At 42.5% G+C, this 23,573-nt stretch overlaps 1 protein-coding gene across 2 annotated transcripts; it reads right to left on the bottom strand.

Annotated features, from left to right (window-relative positions):
* Positions 1-1,326: 1,326 nt before the first annotated feature.
* On the bottom strand, positions 1,327-5,548 carry CUNH19orf12 (chromosome unknown C19orf12 homolog). 2 transcript variants are annotated; one of them, XM_057400162.1, is made up of 3 exons: positions 5,413-5,548; positions 2,771-2,947; positions 1,327-1,907 (listed from the first exon to the last, which is right to left on the bottom strand). In XM_057400162.1, exons 2-3 carry the CDS (start codon positions 2,928-2,930, stop codon positions 1,642-1,644), a joined length of 426 nt encoding a protein of 141 aa, XP_057256145.1. In that variant the 5' UTR covers positions 2,931-2,947; positions 5,413-5,548; the 3' UTR covers positions 1,327-1,641. The 2 variants fall into 2 exon arrangements, with proteins under 2 accessions (XP_057256145.1, XP_057256154.1); XM_057400171.1 differs by having other exon boundaries at positions 2,771-2,879; positions 5,413-5,535.
* Positions 5,549-23,573: the final 18,025 nt, after the last annotated feature.

Raw genomic sequence — 23,573 nt, forward strand, 5'->3', positions numbered from 1 at the left:
AGAGCAAATGAAGAATTACAATAGCAGGCGACATGCTACTCTATCACGCAAATCATCTGCTGCTATTATTTTGGAAGGAGAAAACTTAATTTGTGAAATAACCAGAAGATTGCAAATGAAAGTAACTGCTTCATAAAAATAGTCGTTAAAACTATACAAAGTGTGTAAAGTTTTAAAGAGCCAGTGCAGTGTGTATAATCTGTCAGTAAAACTGAAAAACCACAGATTTCAGGCCTGTCATCATGAAACTATGACAGGGTAAGGAGTACCCACTTACCATTCATTTCCATCAGCTTTTCACATCACTAAAAATGTGCTTTCAAGTGACAAGAACAATAACCATTGCCCTGCACTCCAAGAAGAAAAGTACACTGAATTTATTCATGCCAAATGGTATCTGCAGGAGTCAATTAATCAAATGCATGCAATAGCCATTTCCAAGTTTAAAGCTTCACCATTTAAAACTCAGCTTCTAGAAACTCTGCCCCACACACAGAGACGTGTCTTTATTTTAGGGGAAAATGAAATTATCAGAGCAGTTTCACTTGGCTTCACATACAAAAAGAAGGTACACCTACACATTTTTCTACTTAAAAACTTGTCTTACAAGTGCCTTGAAACGAACAGTGAACAACAGGCTAGGACATTCAAGAACACTGCATTTGGAACTCACATTGTTAACTGCAGGCAGCACCTCACCCCACCACCACTGCTGCCAACGGATACCTGTTCAGTACCAGCCTGGCTTCATGCTCAAATTTCAGTACTCAGTTCAGAAAGAGTTCCTTTAAAGGAAAAAACAGGCCATTATGATGCTTAAGAATAATTTAATGAAAACAGAGGACCAGCAGTTCAGAGGCAGTCAAGAAACCAGTGCTGAAATGGCAGCCCTAATCCTGGTATAGTATAAAAACTGCAGATTCAACTCCCCTCTTTTAAACTCAGAGTATTCTTGCCATGCCTTCCCATTCTAGGACACCAGGAATTACTAATTGTGAACAGTTTGTTTACCTGTTACCTTAAATCTTGTTTAGGCATCGGATTCACTTCTTACAGAAAGGAATAAATAACTCGAGAATTACAGCTTAAAAGCAACAAAGACTAAAGTGAGTACTTTGGAGATTTTTGAGTTCACAGTAATGTACTTTCTTGTACTTGCACTTTCTTGTAACTCTTTTGCAGGACAAAATCAGGTAATAAAAACAAAACAAGGTAAAACTCTTCAAAGTGCCCTAGCTACTTTGGCAACACCTTTATGGCATTCTCAGAAGAGAGTTAAAGCACTTAAACATTATTATATCCCCTAAATAAAACACAGTCACTTGGAAATTTTGACTAGTGATACATTAACGTAAGAGAAGCCTAATTCCCTGCAGTGATTCTGAACGCAGTCAAGTGCAGAGTAATTCAACATTACATAGCAAGTCAGTGGCAGGATAATGCATTAATCTCATCCTTACACACACACACCCCTTCCCAACAACCCACAAACAAACAAAACAAAACCCCAAACATCAACCCCCAAAACAATACTTAATTGGCCTATGTTCACAATAGTACAGATAACCAGTAATTGTTATGTTGAAGTATGCAACTGTCAAAGTAAAATTCATTACACTAAAAAGCCTGCTCTGGAAAGGTTTATTCTCCATACTGTATCTCTGCTCTTAGCTCTTTGGAGAGGTAATTTATCAGCACTGCTGTCAACTTCTGCTGGAGACTAGCATTTCCCATTACAAGAGCAGTCAGCTGAGCAACGTCAGTCCAGTCTAAGCTCCTGAGAATAACAACAGCTTCATCGTAGAGTTTCTGCTGCTCAGCAGGAGGCAATTCCAGTAAAATCTGAGGGACTGGCCTGAACTGTCCACTCGTCATCCAGGCACCAAGTAAGCCACCAAATGCACCTCCTAGGACAGAGGGAGAGAGGTGTTACTCCTTGCCGGTTAAAACCTGAACTTCTATCCACAGCCTTCACCAGCAATGTTCCCACCTGTATTAGAAATCAATGCGGAGTTGCATATGTCTACTGAAACTCCATTCATACCCAATGCTCAAAGCACCAAGAAGGATTTTTAAAGCTCTTTACATCCACAGCAAACACAAAGCAACTGCTTGCACAATCAGAGCTAATAGCTTCAAGCTAGAGAAATCAGAAACAGAACAACACTCCTTAGGGCTCTAGTCTCTTTATGGTAAGCCGTACCACCAAACAAAACCATGCCCAAGGAAAATACTGGATATTTACTTTATCAGTGCCATTAGCTTATAGTCTCTTGCCAGAGATTCCCAGACTGAGCCAAGCTTTCAGCTTCTCTACGGCCACACATTGCAGCCTTCTGCTCCCATGAAGTCCACCCCTCAGAGACCAAACCATCAGCTTTGTGTGCTTAGACACATTCACACTTTCATCTGCCAAACCAACAGCCCACCCCAGCTGGCCAAGAAATGCTCTGCTAAGTAGACTGGTTCAGAGGATTTCAGAGGTGCCACTGTCTCAACCTTAGACCTCTGGATGGCTTCCATTTTGCTTCCACAGGAGTCCAAGTCAGCAAGGTCACTACCACGCTAGAAAGAAACACACATGCCTTTCTGATGCACACCTTGTTTCTGAAAAGCTGACAAACAAAATGGCATCTTGTTAAAGGCCATCTATATGAAATCTAAACACTGCATGCCCCTTTCCTTCAACCCATACCTACACACTAGCTTCCTCATTTCTTCACTCAGGAAGTTAACCACAATTCTTGTTCCTACAGCAAAACACACTTACCTACAGCGATTCCAGGTGGACCTCCCATCAGACCCCCAATAAAAGCTGTTGCACCTGCCAGCAGCGCTCCTCGACCAGAGTGCTTGACAGCAGCTTTCATCCCCTTCTCCTGGGAGAGGTGGCAGAACAGCTGCATCACATCATCAACATTGATGGGCATCTTGGCGAGGTAAGATCCTGGAAAAGATACTTTAAATTACCTCCAGATTGCTGCAGCAAGGACTAAACCTTGTTACGAAATTAACACTAAGAAAAAGCAGAGTTTGGAGTCTGAGGCTGAAAGTACAGAGGCACAGTAAAAAAAAATAAAACATGAATTTATTTTCTCTTTCATTTTTGTGAAAACCAAGCCTACTTGCAAATAGCTAATGACTGACAGAAATGGAAGTAAAACCACATGGTATACAGGAAAATCTGATTTTATGAGAAATTAGGAGACCAAACAAGGGGAAGCACCAGCAATGAGAGATAGGATTCAGTTCGTCCCATCAGCAAGACAGAAAATTATTGGTCTTTGTCCTGTGCCTCCTTAGGATGACCTCGGACCGACCCAACTACCTGAGTGCTGACAAGCATTTGCTGCTTCTCTATGGGGCAATTCCAGCCAGCATTTCATGCAGAGCTCCTCAGTATGAAGCCTCTGCAACACGGACGGAACAACAGAAGGTGGAGAGCTGACAACAAAACACAATACAACACAACAGCTCTTGATGACAGTAACATCATGTGCTTTCCCCCAGTCAAGCTGACTGACTTCCACAGTTTCCTAAACCAATCTAATTGTAATACACATGAAAGGATGTTTTTCGAGCAGAGACACCTGAAGGTGAAGCATCAGGTCCCTGCAGTGTGCAGAAGCCGGCTGTCCACGGAAAGCTACCTGCGTTGCTCCATCCACCTACTGACAGCACTGGCAAACAAAGGGGGTCCCAGAGTAATCCATAGTGTGAACCTCAGTTCAGATCCTTACTGTTTAACATTCCCATCTCATTACCCTACTTCACCCTTCAAAGAAGGATGACTTTGAACAGGCAAAAGCCCTTTCACTCCCCTCGCCTCACTGCCCTACCAATAGAACAAGGAACACTCTCCCAAATGTCCACATAGAAGATACTCTAAGCAGCACACAGCCTGGCCTACTGCTGAGCTGTCCTCGCTGCTCTTCACAACCTCCTCCTGAGTTAACAGAGCAGATCTTTCAGTAAACATCTCCACAGTGTGCATGTACGTAGAACAAAAAGCACCTACAGGATGAATTCCAAACTCACCAAGAAATGAAGACAGAGGTCTAAGCTGTCATACCAAGAGCTAGCTTTACCTTGGCAGACACCACACTGTGTAAGCAAGAATGTGGGTGAGAAGGTCCACATACAAGTACTAGAAAGCACACGTGCGACCTGTGTAGATCTTCAAAATCCAAGACACCACCAAATGCTTATGGAGGAACTGATGCCCAGGATAAAACCCATGACAATGTCTTCTGTCTCAGCTGTACAGCAACAGCTCTACCTGTAGTGCAATTTTTTAGAACATCAGCAGTACAGCAAAACCAAACAAAAAGTCCTTGGCAGCTGAAACATACTGAAACTTCACAAAAAAAAATGGCATGCACAAAGATGTGATGATTAAACAGGCCTTAAGTTCATTAACTATTTGAATAGCTGGAATCAAGATATTCCAACTCATAAAGGAAGGCTGCATCACTGGTCTTGATTCTGTTGCTTGAGTAGCATTCGTGCTCTTAAATGATCACTTTCTCAAAATCCTACCTTTAGAGTCCAACCCAGGATTTTAAAATCTGCAAAGAAGGTGGTCTGATTTGAATCATGACTGGCATCTGCAGCCAGGAGAACTTGGTTTAAATAAACCAGTTGTAGCCATGCTCTGCATCTACACTCGTCAGTAATTTTGCTAGGGCTGAGCACAAAATGTAACATAAACTGTCAAAGAGCCGGCATATTAAATGCCGGCATTTCAGTTATTTTTTTATTTATTTGCCTACGATACCGATTTCATGTTTACTACTGCTGAAAGGATGGCAAGGCCACATTGTAACTCACGGAAAAGTGAAACCATAGAAGCACAGAACGGTTTGGGTTGGGAGAGACTTTCCACTAGAGCCGGCTGTTCGAAGCCCCGTCCAACCCGGCCTTGAACACTGCCAGATAGGGGGCAGCCACGGATGAGAAGACAAAGGCGAGTGCAGCCGCACAGAAGGTTTTCCGTGCCTTTCCCTCCGTACCCCGAGGTCGCTCTAAAGCCCGGTGCGGTCCCAAAGACTGGAGCGGCGGGGGACGAGGAGGGGAAGAGCAGAGCTAGGACCAGGGGCCGGGTCCGCCCCAGGGCCCCGCGGCTCTCCCGCCACCTTCCCGGGGCAGCCCCGGCACCCGCCGGGCTGTGGGCCGCGGCCCATCGGCCCCGCTCCCCACCGCGCCTGCCTGCCCCAGCGGCCTCTTCTGGAACGTTCCCGGCCACCGCAAACGCAAACCCGGCGACAGCGGGCCGGGATGAGGGGGAGCTCCCCGGGCAGCGCAGGGGCTCCCGAGGCCCCAGCGCCGCGGCTCCCGGTCCCCTCGGGCTGAGCCGGCGTCGACCCCCACCGCGACCGTCCCTCCCGCTCCTCCCGCCTCCCCACCGCCTACCTCAGCCGGCAGCCGCGCCCGGCCGGAAACTGCTGCGGTGCCGCCGGTGCGGGAAGAGGAGCGAAGTCCCGCCGGGCCAGGCCCGGGAGCCCTCCGGCGCTGGCGGGTGCTCCGCGAGGGAGCGTGGGGCCCGCGGCCGCGAGCCCTCACCTCCGCGCCGGGGACTCGCGCAGCTGGGCGGTGGCAGGCCCCGAGCAGCGGGCCCGGTTCCCTCCGCTGCAGCCGGTCTCCGCAGAGCGCTCGGCACTGAATGCGGGTTTGCTGTCGCCCCTCCCGCCTGCCCCCGCGGCGGCACCGGCAGCCAACCCGGCCCCGGCCCTGGTGTCGAGGCGGGCGCAGGCCGAAGGCCAGGCGCGGTGCAGCCGGTGCCCAGGAGCTCGTTTCGGGAGATTGCAGCGCGCCTCCGGGGTGCCCCGGCCGCTCCCGTGCGCGGACACGGCCCCTGGGGGGGTGGGAGGGAGGAGACGTTGCGAGATGTCACGGTGCTTGCAGGTACGCGGTGCTGCGAGAGCGGCTGCCGGTCGCGGCCGAGCTGCTGCGGAAGGAGCAGGAGAGGGACCGCCTGCACTTGGTGCCTTGAGGGCATCCCGGGCCCTGAGCCGGGAGCATCGTCTGAGCACAGCCTATGCATCTTTTCATTCGGGTGCACTGCAGCCATCATCGGCACGGTGAAGCGTGCCGGTCTGGCGCAGCAGCACATGTAACTGGACGTGCTCTGCACCGAAGCAGCGTTAAGCACCTGTGTCACATACGTGTCTTGAAATGCCACACTGATCCCGGTGCACACCAGTACAGCCCTTGGAAAGTCACTGCCTGATGCTAGAAATGCTGACGTTTGCCAAGAACGGGTTATTACGGTGGGGTTTGGTTTTGTTAGCTAAGCCTTTGTTATGATTTCACTTCTGACTTAAGGTAAACCGTCTCCCCTCAGGTCCTTGTTGAGAAAATGTAAATGCAGAAGGAGGAGAAGGAGGAGGAATAACACAATTTCTGTGGCTGCACTGGGGACTTCTGAACCTCGCTATGCTTTCTATGATCACATAAACCAACTCTGTGTGTAACAACTCAGAATGCTCCAGGTCTGCTGGTGCTCTTGAGTTTTATGTTTTGGATGTAAAAAGCAAATGCAATTCCTAAACTGAGCAGAGAACCACAATGTACATTTTAAAAAGTAACCCCCCACATTCCAGCTGCAAGCAGCTTTCCAAGGAGCAAAATTAAAAGCAATGAATCTGCCAGCATCAAAGGAGGGAATTTTTATCACTCTGTCCCAAACTGAATTATTACTTCAATACTATGATTAAAAATAAACACAGGTTATTAGGGCTACATCAGCATTTAGGTGTTCGATCTATATTTGGTCTTTCTGCTGAAGTGAGCCCAGAGGAGGCTACAAAGATGCTCCAAGGGCTGGAGCACCTCTGCTATGGAGACAGCCTGAGAGAGCTGGGCTTGTTCATCCTGGAGAATAGAAGCCTCTGGGGAGACCTTAGAGCAGATTCCTGTGCCTAAAGGGGCTGAGAAGAAAGCTGGAGAGGGTCTTCTGACAAGGGCCTCTGGTGACAGTACGAGGAGGAATGGCTTTAAACTGGCAGAGGGGAGATTGAGATGAGCTCTTAGGAAGAAGCTCTTCCCTGTGAGGGTGGTGAGGCCCTGGCACAGGTTGCCCAGAGACGCTGTGGCTGCCCCATCCCTGGTAGTGTTCAAGACCAGGTTGGACGGGGCTTGGAGCAACCTGCTCTAGTGGAAGGTATCCCTGTTGTTGGCAGGGGTTGGAACTGGACGAGCTTAAGGTCCCTTCCAACCCAAACTATTCTTGGATTCTATTTTTTTCTGTGGTTGAAGTTAGTAAAATGCAAGTGAGCAGTGCAGAGTGTATTCTTTAAGGATTTACATGCTGCTGTAAATCACACTACTCCCTTTGAGATATTCTGACTCTGCTGAAGTCTTTGCACCGAATCTGGTTATTGCAATCAGCTGGATGAAGATTTGATTGTGTATGCAGTTACCAGCCAGCAATTCTTGTAAATATAATAATAAAAGAATAATTAAAAAAAAAACCTGTTTCACATCCCAAATCCGCAAGTCATCTGTCAGAAGCAAGCCTCAGAAATCAACAACAGCAACAGTGCACTGGCATCCTGGTTTCAAAAACCACCTAGCAGATTTCTATCAAGTCCTTCCCTAACCTGCAGCGGGACCTAAAATAACCACATCCCAGTTCAGCATTTCCTCAGCATGCCGGGCTTGCCACATGTTTCCACAGCTTTTGACACACTAAGAGAGGGGCCAAGAACTATTTCTGCTGGGGATGGGCTGTTCCTGCCACCACCATGATTCATTCTGCTTTTTTCCAGAGTCTTGAGAAAATGCCCATCAGAAGTAGGCTTGGTCTGGAGGAACTGTCCAGAAGTACCTGATGCAATTCTCTGAAATTCCTATTACCTTCACAGGAAACCATGACAGATTTCTTTTTATCGTGAGGCACTTCATCTTGTTGAACACTAAAACAGTAAATTTGCTTCTGTGCCAGATTCCCAGAGAAAACACGAGGATTACGCAACTATATGTGACAGGCTTGGCTTCATCCTTTCACCTAGTTGTACTTCTCTCTTAACAGCCCCCCCCCCCCCCCCCCCCCTTTAATTTTCTTGTTTTCATAATGGCAGGGGAAAACTTTCAAAAGAAAGAAATATGTGTTCCCCAGAACAGTGGGAGTGGTCCACAGAGAGAAAAGGGATGGAAGATGTAACAAAACAGGCTTCTCATCATATCCAAGTTTATGAGGTTAAGAGATTTCTATCTCTTTCCTTAGAAGTCTTGGAAACCCTACACTGCCGTGAAGAAAACAGCTTTGCTTATCCCTGTCTAATGTCTAGGGCTTTAGACTACCTCCATCTCTCCCCTAATGCTACACTACCCTGGTATGTTCTCCCAGGGTCACAGCAGTAATTGCTTCTATTCTGTAAGTCTACCACTTCTGCTCCATATTTTATTTCTAATTTGAACCTTCCCTTCTTGACAACACTACAGTTTTGTGTCTTCTGAGTTAGTTGCTCATTTTTTACTCTGGATTCCTGAGAAAACAGTGAGCTTCCCAAGATCAAACATGGCACAATATGTATCAATAGAAAACTAATATAAAATATTGTAGCATTTATATTAAACTGAGCCACTTAGGGGAATTTTGCAGCTGCAGAATGGCTGTTTAAAAGGAATGAAGAAAGGCAACATTTCTAAAACCAGGGACATAACTCCAATTTTCACCTATTAACTCGTCACCTCTGTGCAGGTGTAAATAGTATAGGAAAAATGACCAAATCACTACAGGAAGGCACAATAGCAGGTTACAGAGATCCACCACAAGCAAAGTGTATGCTTGATGGCAAATCTTTTCCCCATTTCCTACATTAGGTATTCATCAGGCTCTGACTTCTAATTGAATGCAAATAAAGAATATAACAGGGTTTTGCATATGAAGTGAAAATATAGAACATCTGTCTCTCACAGTCTTTCAGTGTGCCTTATGTGACATTAAGCAGAGAAGAGGTTTGCCTCATCAGCTTGTAGGAAACGGTGAATTTGCAGAACGGTGTGACTAAACTAAATCACTCCACTGTTGTAGAAGGTGCTTCTTTGATCTACTCACACACTCCTAGGTGATAAAATGCCGAGTTGGGTAAAATGAGTTTCAATGCCAAAAGATGGACTACGGGTGCGGAAGGTCACAAAACACTCTGAATTGCCTTATATCATCTCAGTGTTGAAAGATGATACAGAATATAGGCTGGCACTTTGGAATAAAGCAGACACTGCTAGCTAGCATTATTCAAACAAGCTGTTAAAGCTGTAACCTCAACTGCAAACTGTGTACGTGTCTTCTGCTCTTTTAGACTTTCATTACAGTAGTTCTTTATGCTGTCTTTTTTCATTTTCTCAGCAGCCTAATTCAGTATTGTGCTTAATGTTACAGAGTAGCCATTTTGTGACCTGTTCAGAAAAAAGCCACAGTAAATCTGAAAAGTCAGTGTCCTGAAACTAGCCTACGTGTTTGTATGTCATAGTATGTATGAACACCAAAGTGGAAATAAAATCCTGGTTAAAAAATAGCTACACATCACACCTGCAAGGTTTACAGAGCAGCTAAAAATCAGAGACATCTCCTACAGTCACTTCCCCCACTCAGCGCTCTTTTGAAGAGCGCATCTAGGAAAAGTCGACGGTCCTGGGCTGACTTAACTTCTGACCTTACATCAACTTCACAGGTGCTGAATGAGAGCCTAGCTATTACAAAGCTGTTAGACTAAGTTTCCTGTTCTTCTGGGAACACAGTTCTGTCTACTGTCCCTCTTGGAGTGGAGTTCTGACACTGTGGCAGGCAAGAGGAGAGCTCCCACTCAGCCAGGTAGTAAGGAAGAAGGGAAGAGATCACCTCATACAGTTTGCATGGACTGATTTTCTTCTCTCATGTGATAGCTTGGAGGCAAGAAGATGGAGAGGTGAATTTGAATCACTCTACAATGACAGACCAGACTCAAAGCTTTCAGAAGTCACTGCAAATACTCAAATGTGTTACAGTAGGATTTTCAGACTTACACAGGTTAGCATGTTGTATTTTAATACTGCCTCCTGGGCCACCTCTCTGATTCACATGCATTCACAAGGGTGTCACCATTTGGGAATAAACATGGCCTATGTGGCTACAACAGCATACTCTAAGGAGCTATTGCTAAGCTAAATGTAGAGCAGGGCAGTGTTTAAACCGTATTTATATTTGTCCTATAATGTGATCTAGACTTTGGAAACAAAAAGCCCAGAAACTGCAAACTACAAAGAAGCCCTTTGCTAGCTTTCTACAGACCTCAGTTTGGGAGCCATTGCCTTAAAAATGTCATAAATGACTGTTTTAGGAGTAATACATAATAATAATACAGTAATACTGGCATAAGTTATAAAGAACAGCTAATGCGAGAGGGCTTTACCTACAACAGCAGGCATCTAGACAATCACAAGAGGCGAGTGCCACTGATTCAGCAGTTATCTGAATACTACAAAGGGAAAGACCTGGGCAGCCCCTTCTCTATGATAAGTTCCAGGGGCTCTTTCGTTCTCAAAAGCCTGTTGAAGACTCACAGCAGGTTGTGCCAATCTATACCACAGAAGAACAAAAGGCTAAGATTTTGCTAGAATTAAACAACTGTCCTTAATTTCTGTCAAACGGTAAATGTGTTCCTTTGCTAGTATTTGAAATGTGTAAAATGTTGTTATGGTACACATCCACAGCCAGCATTATTACTCTTTTTTTTCAGCCTATATTCCCATCCTGCCTCATAGAAAAATCCAGGAGGGACGAAAGATAATACTGAGTCCAAACCTTGAGAACAGACCCCCATTACAAACTCTACTGAAGAGATTTTCTTCAGAAAGATCACAGGTCTCATGCTTTAGTCATGGCCTATTCCTTTGCCATCAGGTTGAGAGAAAGTGATCTGTGAGAGCAAAGTGATTTATTTCAAGTAAGCTGCTCACGACAGCTACAGAAACCTCCAGGATTACAGTGCACAAACAATGGGAGAAAAGCTGCTTCGAATAATACATCCAGACAATGGAGTTGCCATTATGGTAGCGATGCAAAATATGGACAGGGATTGAAATGAAACGGGTGATATCCGTATGCTTTGGAGGGCTCACGTGTGCTGAATTTGGCAGCATGAATGTTCATATTGCTTGTTGCTCCACCCCTTGAACAATGAGGCTAAACCCCATATGTGCAGGACTTGGTAGAGCACAAGCAGTTTTGCTAATCACACTGCATGCAAAAGCAAAAGGACAAAGGAAACTAGTAATGCTTAGACTAGCATTGGGGAAATAATTAAGCATGAATTAAATATTGTATGTGGATTTGAAATGAATGTTCTTGGAGACAATTGTTCTGTTTCAGTTGTGCTGCTTCCCTCCCAAGTTTCACAAAGTAATTTGCATGTCATTTAAATAAATACCATAAATTATTACAGATATTTTTTTGTTTACATAAACCAAAATGCTCATTTCCATTACTGTTTGGATTGCCTGGTGAGAGAAACACAGAGGTCTGAGAGGAAAATTCTCTCCCCAAAATATTACAATATTACAGACTGAGACAGAAAGCAGGTCCCCAAAAGGAAATCAAATGAATGAAACACAAAAATCCAGAAAAAGAAAGTGCAAGATAGCCTAAGAAGATATGAAGTTGCACACCCCTCTGCAGGATCATACAGGGCCTGTTGGCCGCTGCAAACTAAACACAGGTACTGTCACCTGAAAAGCCTAGTGCCCTAACCACCTGCAGAAGGAGGAATTTAGTATCTAGCATAAACTTTTGATGTTCTGGCTGTAAGACACTAAATACCATTTTGGCTTCTGATCTGTGAAGAATAGTTGCAGGATTCCTCCACAAGGCTTGTATTGACATCTGGTTGCTCTTTCCAGTAAAAAAGGGAACCCAAAAAATATCCCCCTCTCTGCTCACACAACCTGGGCTGCTTTTCCCTGTGGTCTGTTATTAAATGTGTCCAACATTACAGATTGCAAACCAGATGAACTCATTAAACGGATGTCCTGTAGTTGCAATTTCTATGTGTCCTGGGTTCAGCAGTAGCAGTCATGTTTCTCCTCCTTGGTAGCTGGTGCAGTGCAATGTTTTGATTTTCGGCCTGGGAACAGAGCTGATAACACAGATGTTTTGGTTTGGCCAAGGGCTTTGTGAGCCTCATGCTCTGCCAGGGAGTAGGGGAAGCCGGGAGGAAGCAGAGACAGGACACCTGACCCAAACTGACCAAAGAGGTATTCCATACCACAGCACGTCATGCCCAGGATGTAACTGGGAGTTACCCGGAAGGGCTGGGAGACTGCAGGGTTGGAGGAGGTATCGGTCGGAGCTTGGTCGGGCGGGAGGAGCGAGTTATCGGTTGGCTGGTGGTGAGGTGCTGTATTCTCTTCCCTTGTTATTTCCTTTATCATTGTTGGTGGTAGCAGCAGTGATCTCTGTTATACCTTAGTTACTAAACTGTTCTTATCTCAACCCGTGGGAGTTGCATTCGTTTTGATTCTCCTCTCCGTCCCTCCGGGAGTAGGGGGAGGGAAAGAAGGGGGGGGGGAGTGAACGACTTGCCTGACTGGGTTTAAACCACGACTCTATGGCTTTTTTTTTGTTTTATAAACTGAGGGATTCAACCTGCTACCCATCTCAGATACGAAGGCATTTACTTTCCTGAACTTTGCTTAGTGGAGTCCTAAGTTTTTCTTCATCCCAAAGGAAGTAAAATTGTCTGGGTCTAACTTCATGATTTCCAGATATCACTAGGGTGTGCTGTAGATCATGAAATTGCAGTAAAGCACAGTTAGCAGGGAAAAATCTAGCTGCTATACTAAGTATTTTAAATTAATTACAAACCTAGTAGCAACCCAACACTGACTCAGATTCCTTTTAGAACAACATAGATACTCAAGAGTAATGGAACACCTTAACAATTTAAAACATTTTTGTTACACAGGCTTGGTAAACAGAGTGTGGTACACAACAGAAAACTAACTGGCATTACACAGATAATCGCATGCCTAGATGGCATATAGATGGTAACTAAAATTCAGGCATGTAGACTGCTGGGAATCGATAAAAACAGGACTAGAACCAATCCCGAACAAAGCAGGAAACAATCAATAAGGAATTCTTTGTGGAAAACCTTCTTTGGAAAAAAAAATAAAATAGTTACAAGACTATGTAAATCCTTGCTGCTTACAAGGTTGAGGCCTGGGCATGCAGTCAGTGAATGAATAATAATTATTTATACCACTTAATGCATATAAACAATGGCGCTGAAATTCCCAGCGAGGATAACTTGAGAACCAAACCAAATTCATCACAGGAGACTGCACCTGCCAAGTATTAGCTCTTAGCACTTAGTGACAGGGAAAGTGGCAGCTCCGAGCTCTGGGCTTCCAGCCGCTGAAGGAGGTGGGAACCCTTGCAACACCCTATATACACCCAACTGCTGCTCAGCACTTGGGAGGAAGCATCTTCCCACTCTTGCACCTATAACCTTCAGCCTGGGTTAAAACCTATAGGTCCATACCCTGTCCTCCAGTGCCCATCAGCTCCCAGTATAGTCATGGAGTGATGGTAGGATAGTGAACCCAATACACTAAGGATGCTGAATCAAAAGAGATTTAAACACAAGCTTAACTTTAAGCATACATTTACACTAATAACCACAGACTCAAATGCAAATTTAAAAAGAAGCACCTATTTAAACACAAACAAAAGCTTAAATGGTTTACTGCCTGAGGCCCCAGCTGTCAAGGCATATCCTGTATGCCACAGTGGTAACAGCAAACAGAATTATCAAGTGATGCTTCAGCAGGCTGTAGGAACATTTTGGTAATCTTACACCATGAACCACATATTCATTATAACAACAATTTGTATTACTATTTGTATCATCTAGGGAACCCCAATCAGGGCTCTATTGTGTTTCAGACTGTACAGGCACAGAAAAATAGGATGGCTTTTATAATGAGTACATCTCAAGCCCCACTACCATAATTAACATTGATTAGAATCAATGCAAACAGCATGGGAAGACAAAGATTGAGCCAGTTTGGGAGCTGAGGTACTCTCTCACCCTTTAAGGTGGATCCTCTAGCTCCCAGTTGCAGAACAGTGGGGAGGCTGTTGTGGTGGGGAAGGCTGCAGTCTTCAGTGCTACCAGTTAGCAGCTTCTATGAACTTCCCATCCTGTTCTGGGGCACGGGATTCCAAAAGGCATCTGTGTCACTTACTAATCTAGTCCCTATCACAAACAACTACATCACACAACCCTGCCCTTAAAATTTTGAAGAACCATTAGAAATCAGTTAAGAGTGGTTTTCTTCCTACTCAGGGAATAAGTCTATGTAAATGTTACCTAGGTTGGCTAAACAGCTGGACTATACTGTATATCCTTCTGCTTCAAACTAAATTCAAACTAAATACAAAAGAAAAACTGCTATTTACTATCACAAGTCAGTATTAGCCTGAAATGGAATGGCTAGGATTGACCTAAACCAAGAATCAGAGTCAGACTTTCAGAGTATTTAAGTCTACTGAAGTCAAAACACCAGCACCAGACCTGCTCCCTCATGCCTGAAATGAGTATTTCCCCTCCTTCCCCAAACCCCTCCTCCCAGCATTTGTTACTCTCCTTCAATACCATTGTGAAGCTGTATGATCAATCAACATAAATTCTGGTCAAAAAGGACTGTTGGCAATCTCTGATCTACTTAGTGTATTAGAAAAACACTCCCAAAAAGCCAGATCCACTTTAATGAAACATCAAAAGAGTGACCTTAATGGACATGGGACGTGGAACTGCATGTAATAAACTTCCTCCAATATACACCCTTGCTAGATCTGTGATTACCATATGTATCATCTCGTTCCAGGCCCATGGCATTTTCCCAGGTTTGCATTGGATACCAACACAGTTTTTTCCTTTCCAAGTGTAGAAAAGTGTGTTGACAGCTTAGTAATGCCAGTCAAAAGATAACATTTTGGAATGGATAGCGTGAAATCCTAGGGTTGAATATTTTGATTGTGTTAATGAAATTACCTTCATTAACCAAATGAGATTTGAGACCCAAAACTTCCCTATGAACTGTTCTCTCCCCAAAGTGTTTTTGCTGATTTTGATTGCATGACCTTATGAAATGCAGCGACCCTGAATTGCACTTTTATACTGAGTACCATGGGAAATATATCCACAGAAAATACATTCACACTAGACACTTTGTTCAGTTCTCCATGCCATCACTTGTGTAGTAACCTAACCTGCTATCTGGTCTATCTTCAGACTTGCTGCATGCCTCAAGAATTCTCACATGCATGAAACTGAACATGCATATAAATATTAACAGGATTATATTGTAGCCACAATTTCAGATGCATAGGGGATATGCTTGCATGTTCAGCTGTAGTTAGGTTCCAGTGTTTTGCTACTCTTTGCCGTTCTGGTAAAAGATTCTTCCTACAGTTTCACTCACAGGAAGATGAAAGATAATTCTATAAAGCCTAAAAATAAACTTGGATCTGCTAAAAAATTCATCATTTCACTCCCAAGCTTCCACCAGCTGGGCTTGTCTGCTTTAGCTTTGCCACCCCTGAGAGCTACAAGCATGACTTATAAAGATGAGCAAGTTTACATGAGAATGATGAAGAGATCCATTTTTTTAATCTTTACTTTGCCAAAATACTGTCAGGGGCATCTATTACTGGAAGACATTTGGTTTTGGCAATTTCTCACTTTTAATACTATACTTACGTTATTTGCAGATTTGGAGAGGTAATGTCCGAATACATATGCTTCTCTACATTTATTTCTTTCAGGTTTGCTCTTTACTTTCATTAAACTATTTAATTCCCAAGGATCTACTGGGGATACAGTGAAGACCCCCTGAACACCAGTTAAGAATAAACCTGTAATGAGAATAAATTACACATGCCTATCAATTGCTACAAGTCCTGCAAGGAGGGAGACCTTTCTCCATAAACATCTGCTGCAGAATTAAATCTGAGACATTAATAAAAGCCTTCCCCACCCAAATCAAACAATGGAAGTGTAACAGTTATCTGAACAGTTGAAAGAATAAACCTTTTAAATAAATAAATTTGCACTTCACCAATTTATGTCACTGTGTTACTTAAGGCAAAACCTTTTAAAGGAATAGATTTACTGTGCATACAGATCTCCACTGGGTATGTGTAATTATGCAAAGGAAAGGCATTACTTTTAAACTGGATGAATGGCTGATACTTTTTGATTTACAGCTAGAAACAGAAAAATGGTAATGGCATGAAATAAGCATTTGCAAAACCGTTTTGGCAGATGGAAAATGTTTGATTTACCTAGGGCATCCATCAGGTTCTATATTTTAGATCAAAGTCGATAAATGGAAAAGCAAATGGATATTTGGGGATTAAAAAAAAGAAATTACTGCTTTTCTGTCAGCCCTACAAGTAAGTTAAATGTCGGGGGGGGGGGGGGGGGGAGGGAAGCCTAAGGCTTTTTGGACAGAAGGAAGTCACGACTGATCACTGCTCTGGCAACTACAGCTTTTTATATTTACCTGGAAAGGTGAGGACTGCATGGAAGTAGTTGTAAGTTTCTTATTCTGGGCCTGATTTTGAGACATGATTTGAAGGAAGCTGGCAAAGCCCAACACTTCCACCTGACACTGGATAAGGCACACCATGGATCATATTTTCCTCTCAGCTCTCACTCTCTTTCCCTCTCCTCTTCTGTCTTGAATTCACATTGAAGAAAATACATTCCTCCTTCCTGGCAATTCTAACCCCACTGCCTTTTCAGATGCTTTTGAAACCTGTTTAATAGGAAAGCCCACTGAAGTAAGGCTTATTGGACTGTTATCTGTGACAAATGACACTGAAGAACCAAAAATCAGCTTCTTTCTAGGGCACTATTCTAGGGCATGATTTCTGAGCAGTCCACAATCTTGTTCTGAACTTCTCCTATGCTGAAATGCATCACCGGGAGCTGCATAGTGTATGCCTTGTGTCCAACCCTTAAAGCATCACTAGACCTGTGGTACATGTGTTGCACAGATGGTCTAAACATGCACAGTTAATCAGAAATGGTGGTTATGCTTGTGAAAATCCCACAAGAGCACATGCATAACAGCACCACCAGATTCACTGTGAGTGTGCAAGTGTTGTGCAGTGGGCATTTCCAGCAAGTGTCAGATTTGCTATATAGGCATCATAGGAATTATTTCAGTTCACGTGATGAGGAAAAAACTGGGATTACAAAACATCCAGAAATCCTGACAAACATACACAATCCTTGAACATGACCTCTCAACAAAATGGCTGGGGAAGGACACGACTAGAGAAATTCAGCATATGTCCTTCTGCCTGCTCCATCAGGAAACAACACAGAGAACGGTATTGCCTTCCCAGCTCTCTCCACATAATTATGAATATGAGCAGCAAATCCATCAGCTACTTCTGCATCTATTTATCCTATGGAAGGGTTACCCAGCTCTTAATAGGCCAAAGACCAATCAAAACTCATATATTTTGCCCAAATAGGTAAAAAAGCCAGCAGGATTTGTAATTGCACAATAACAGAGCTGGCTGCTCTCTAGAATACTCATTTCATACATTTATCATTACAAAATTAGCAGACATCTACTGCTGACTTACATGGCCTGTCTTTAAACTCGGTAGCTTTTCCTTGACCACTGAAATACTGGAATTGGTTACCCACAAAGATTGTGGAAACTGCATCCTTGCACATATTCAGAACCTGTCTGGACAAGATCCTGAGAAAACTCTTCTATCTGACCATGTTTTGAGTTGGAGGGTTGGACTAGGTGAAGCTCCTTCCAACCTCCCCTATTCTCTAATTCTGTGGTGAAGATCTTTTCCTCCAGTTTTGTAGATGCACTTGTCTTCCAAGAAGTAATTCATTGATCATGACCCTACCATAAGCTGTAGTTATTGTTGTACACAGAGTTCAAAGATGCTGCATTTGTGGAATGGTCCAAATCCTCTCCAGTTATCAACAGAAAATGAACAAAAAATATCAAGTGTTACCAGCAAAAGAGATCAAGAAGGAGGATGCTAACCCTCTGCTGCTTTCCAATACCTGTGACTGGTAAACAGCACTTACACATAAGGCTTTTCATACACAGTTCTACAGGTGAGGTGAAAGCCAATGCATCTTCAGACAAGGCTCAGCAAGCAGCACTGGACCTTTTGTGCCTGTATGTCCTCCCCTCTCCCCAGGATTATCTTTAGTTATGCCTCTCTGAAACAGCAAAATTGCTACAGACTTGCATGTACATAAACTCTTAAAATCAAGACTCAAGTCTAAGAACACCAAATGCAGGCCTTTAACAGTCAGTATACACATGCGAGCTGAAGATTTGTGCACATCCAGGGATATCTGAAAGTTAAACACTTTGTAGAAAAAATCATTGCAGGCTGCCATGCAAGGAATAAAATAAGTGTTAAAATATTGAGCTGGAAGTAAGGCCAGACTGTATTTCTCCTCCTGTAATAAATCAGCACTATATGTATATATTAAATCCAATCCCTTGAAGTGTCCAGTTTCAGTGATAAAAACTTAGTGAGCAGGGCAGAAGTTACTGGGCAGAGATCAATATGCCTGTTTGTTGTCCTTGATTGGCAATAACGCGACATTTTCTCCTTGACTATAAGAGGCGCTTTTGTGATTTGGGAGCATAAAGAAATTCTGTACTTGACAGATTTATATAGTAGGAATACACTAATGTCCTTTGACCCGCTTAAGAATAAATACGACCTACCAAATTGTCATTTTTATGGGTATTTACAACTGAGGCACTTTGTAAACCAAAGAACTAATATTTCCCAAAGGAAATCTTTACTCTCAAATCTTGATAAATTATTGAAAAATACAAGCCACTACCAGCCCTACAAATTTTCTCTGCTATTTCTCCTATTTTTAGTTACATAGAAGTTGTCGAAGCAGATTGGACCACTGATCTATTTCATCAGGTATGTTGCTGCAGTCAGGGCTAGTGCTTAAAAAAAATCCTATATTTTTGGCCATTTGCTCAGGATAGTGTACAAAAAAAGTTCTTTCCTGAAACTTGAAGGTTTTCAGTAATAATTGAAATATTAGTCATATAACTCTTTAAACTCTCAAATTAGAAAAGCATTACAAAATGTAATTTCCACAGCTGAAATGTCAGCAGCTGCATTTGCTCTTGTGAATGCTTCAGTTGATACTTCAAAGATACAGTGCCAGGAGTGGAATAAGCCACCCAGTTCACCCAAACTCCAGAGCTTGCCACCTCATTTTGATACAGATACTTTGTATATTTCATAACTCCTTATTGACCAACTACATCCCTAGTTTCTTAATTCCCCAGGCCAGGTGACCCAGGAAGCCTACACTTGATTGCTATATCTCAGCTCCAGTTCATCCTACCTGCCCACACACTTGCCATATAAATTTTTCTATCACCTTTATGGTGTTTCTGCCCCCAAAGGCTTTCAGTAGAGACAAACCAACTATCCACAGAGGAGAGATGGAAGCTAATAAGACTATGACCTTCACCCTTCAGAACCTTCCTCTGGAAGATGACAGCACACAGCTATACTTCTACTGCTTGGTCTTAAGGAAACAGAAGGCTTTGACATGAAACTGATTATTAATATTGTCATCCTTAACAGAAGACTTGGAAGCTATTTCTTTTTATCCTTATTCTCCACCTGAAAGTTGACAAAAAAGTCAACAATACTCAGGACTGTATCAAAGACTGTATCAAGGCAGTGTTTTTCCAGCAGAAGCTTATTGTTTCTCCTCTTGGTTATATCCCTGTACAACAGTACAGATCTTCTCAAAGACTTCAAACACATCAGATTTTGACTAAAGCATCATGACGTGGCAGTCATCTCTACTTTTGCTCAATTTCTAAGGGCAGCTGCTTTTCTATTTTTCTTTGCGCATCTGTGGACAACAAAATCTTTATCACAATAATGTCTTCATTAAATCAGTTTTTGCCTTCAGCTTATTCTTAGTCTTCTGCATACTATAATCTATGTATATGCACAAGAAAGGCTTGAGAGGCAGGCTGAAAAAGCAGGAAGCTGGAATAAACAATGAAACAGGAACTGCAAGAAACTCGAGCATCTTTCCTTGCCCTTACTGTGCTGCCTTCCTTTTCATCCCTGCTTACTGCCAAATTTGGGATTCCTCCTATATTTGCATGAAACATGATCTCCAAGTTGTCTATTCTGTGACCTCATTCTGATAGCAGTATGACATGGCACAGCTAAAAGACTGACTGTAGCACAAAGTTGAACAGTTCTGATTTTAACTACTATCTCGAACACTTAATTTTTGTATCAGATTTGGCAAATTTAGATATTTACAATTTCTTGTACACTTGATGTTATTCCCTAAGTAATAAAAAGGTCCTAAATACCTACTCTCCTACCCTCTACACTGAATATTCCATCTCCCTTTGCACAGGTAGTAGGACAGAAGTACACATTGCATTTTAATATAAAAAACATCCAGTAACCCAGTGATCCACGCAAACAAATGGCATCTCTGTCCCATTCATTTCAAGAACAGTGATGTGCCTTGGATAAAGAAATTATGAAACATTAACTTCTCTTGTCTGACAACTTACTATAGTTCTGAAACAAGGAAAATTTGATAGTAACAGGGAAGAGGGAAGTTAAACATACAGTGTAGTAGCTTCACCCCAAATCAATAAAATCCCATTTTGACATCTTGAAAGACACCTACCTGTTAATAAGATCAACAGATTTTTAATCAAGTTAATTACCCTCACACATCTCTTCCTACCGTCAAGTGTTTAACAAGAAGCATCTTAGGCTCTCCTTACCTTTACTACTTCTAAAGCTTCAAACTGTAAGCAAAGGAACACACTATGTTGTGAAGTGCAACTTATGCCTCATGTGAAAGGTTTTCCTATTTGTGTTGCAGAAAGTCTTTTCTCCCCAAAGTTATCTGTGTATTTAAAGATTGGGGTGACAAACATCTATGACTCTCAACATTTGATCAGAAACCATTTGGCCTTAATTTAGCTCAGTTGTGCCAGGGAGGTTTAGATTGGATATTAAGAAAAATTTCTTCACCTAAAGGGCTGTGAAGCACTGGAACAGGCTGTCCAGGGAAGTGATGGAGTCATCATCCCTGGAGATAATTAAAAGATGTGTAGATGCGGCGTTCGGGGACATGGTTTAGTGGTGAACTTGGCAGTGCTGTGTAAACTGTTGGACTTGATGATCTTAAAGGTCTTTCCAACCTAAATGACCAATGATTCTGTGTCCTCTATTTGCTGCAGACCTACAGAGGCTGACAGGAAGGAGTGAGGCTTCTCTGACTGTGAGCAAAGCACAGGGGAGAAAGTGACTCCTCTATGAATGCTGGAATATCTCAGTGCCCCAAAGGCATCAGTCTGAGATAGTGCATGGGCAAGTAGCAACTTTGTCAGATGAAGAATAATCCAAGGAAAGTGTCTAATTGGTCTGTCCAGACCTGAGTGAGAGTGTGACAAAGTCTTTTTGACAGAGGAAGTCAGGAATATAAATGCAGTCAGGAAACCATGCAAAATTTTCAACTTAATATTGACCAAGTATGGACTTTTCAACAGAAGAGTCCTAACCAGTCACCATATGAGAATAATGTGATTGAAGTTATTAGTCCTATCATAGGTCTTTTAAAGACATCCTAAGGGAAATAGGCTTTTCATTGCTAAAGCAAGTGTTCAAGGGTTCAAATAATCTTTGTCACTAATATTCAAACAATGGTAAAGAATAGGGTAAAAGATGGAGCAAAGTTTGATTATGCCTCAACATGAACAATTTCTTGCAAGCCTTGGCACAAGCACTGGTTCTTATAAAGGCAAGGAGCTAATGGGTAGGTTTCCCTGACACCCCTATGGCAGGAATCCAGCTACGTCTCTCTCTGAGGGATTTTAAGTACTGACAGTATTTCTACAGTGCTGGCTGTAGAGTGGAGGGGAGGGTCAGTTCTATGACACAGCATGCCATTTTAGCCCTTAATAAAATATCTCAGCCCAATTTTCCATCCTTTCTGAAATATATAATTTAGGTTGCATAGATAAGGACTGCAATTGTGCAAGAAAACAAAGCCATGGAGGGTTCTGTTCCTATAATCCACTTTCAAGTTCATTGGCACAGCAAATTCTGACTAGATGAATCTCTGAAAATTATCAATAAATCTTACAAGCTCACATATTTGCAGCACTGAAATAGGTAAAAAAACATTTGTCTTATTAGGTCCAGATGAAAATACTTAAGTTTTATGAATGGAATTAATAAGGTTTATTAGGAAATAATAAGGGTTTATTAGGATTTATATATTGATTTGGACCACAAAGTCAATTACTACCAGTGAGGTTTACTTATCTATAATTTCACTTGAGACCCCCATTTTACTAGGTATCTTTCCTGTGCTGATTCAGGTGATACTGAATCTTCATGAAGTGTCATTTTCTTACACAGATGGACACTTATATTTCCTCTGCTGGTTCATAAGTTCCCAGCAAGAACCACACATGAGGTTTGGATGGGCATGTGAAGGAATTGAGCTGTGGGCAATTACTGTTGTATTTTCACAAGCTATTTTTAATTCTTTTCTGTTCAGCACAGAATAGACACAAGTACAGTAACTACGCAAGAGCAAAACCTGAGAGAAAGAAGAGATCCAATAAGAAAAGAGAGGCCACTATCTGACATTTTAAAAGGGCAAATCGAAAGCAATCAACACCCAACAAAATGCTCAATGTAGGATGAGGTGATAGCTTAGGATATACTTAGGATACTGTAATGAGGCTAACAAGTGCTGTGTGTTTTAATGTAAATTAACACAAGATAATCTCTTCACATATTTAAGTGATGCACTTCAAATTAATTAATACATATTTAATAGAAGTCTTCTTGAACAGCTGTTATTTACTTCTGGAGTTTCTACACATTAGCACTGCCTGCTTTGTTCTCCTCTGAAGTTGTTCATGTTCCGAAGTACTTTAACAACTTGGTGTGTATAAAAATTGAACAGCCTTCCCAAAAGAGACAGCCTTTCTGATAACTTAATATTTTTACATTAAGTATTCAAACAGTTTCTGAACAAAAGGTCAAATTTAACTTACAGCATCTGTGTGAAACAGGCAAGCAGATGCTTAATGCTGCTAGACAAATACTTTCAGCACAAAGAATGATAAAGAGTTGGCCATCAGTCACATTTCCAGGCTTTAGAATCTGCTTTCCTCTACTTCTGTTCACTAAATTCTGCACTTACCATTCACATGTAACAATACAGACCAAAAATATGTCCTCTTCCTTTCGTAAGTGTTACACAGAGGTATGTTAAATGAAATCCTGACAGTGGAAGTGCTGTCTACACTGTTCATTGTGTGTGATGAGCGTTACACCAACTCATGAGGGTTTTTGTCTTACAAAGACTACTACATCTAACATTACTCCATTTAGACTTGCATACAGCATTGAAGGAGTTCTCATCACCCATTTTATGCAGATGAAAACCCATTTGAGTTCCATTCACTTCTGAGTTTTTTGGATG

Source organism: Pezoporus wallicus, unplaced genomic scaffold (genome assembly GCF_028554395.1).
Source record: "Pezoporus wallicus isolate ANWC-B61680 ecotype Strahan unplaced genomic scaffold, APGP_CSIRO_Pwel_v1 contig_13243, whole genome shotgun sequence".
Classification (NCBI taxonomy): domain Eukaryota; kingdom Metazoa; phylum Chordata; class Aves; order Psittaciformes; family Psittacidae; genus Pezoporus; species Pezoporus wallicus.

Coding starts and splice junctions, on each gene's coding strand:
- CUNH19orf12 (XM_057400162.1), bottom strand. CDS start 2,930: ATGCCCATCAATGTTGATGATGTGATGCAGCTGTTCTGCCACCTCTCC. Junction 1,908..2,770: donor TCCACCTGGAATCGCTGTAG/GTAAGTGTGTTT, acceptor CCTCTGTCCTAG/GAGGTGCATTTGGTGGCTTA.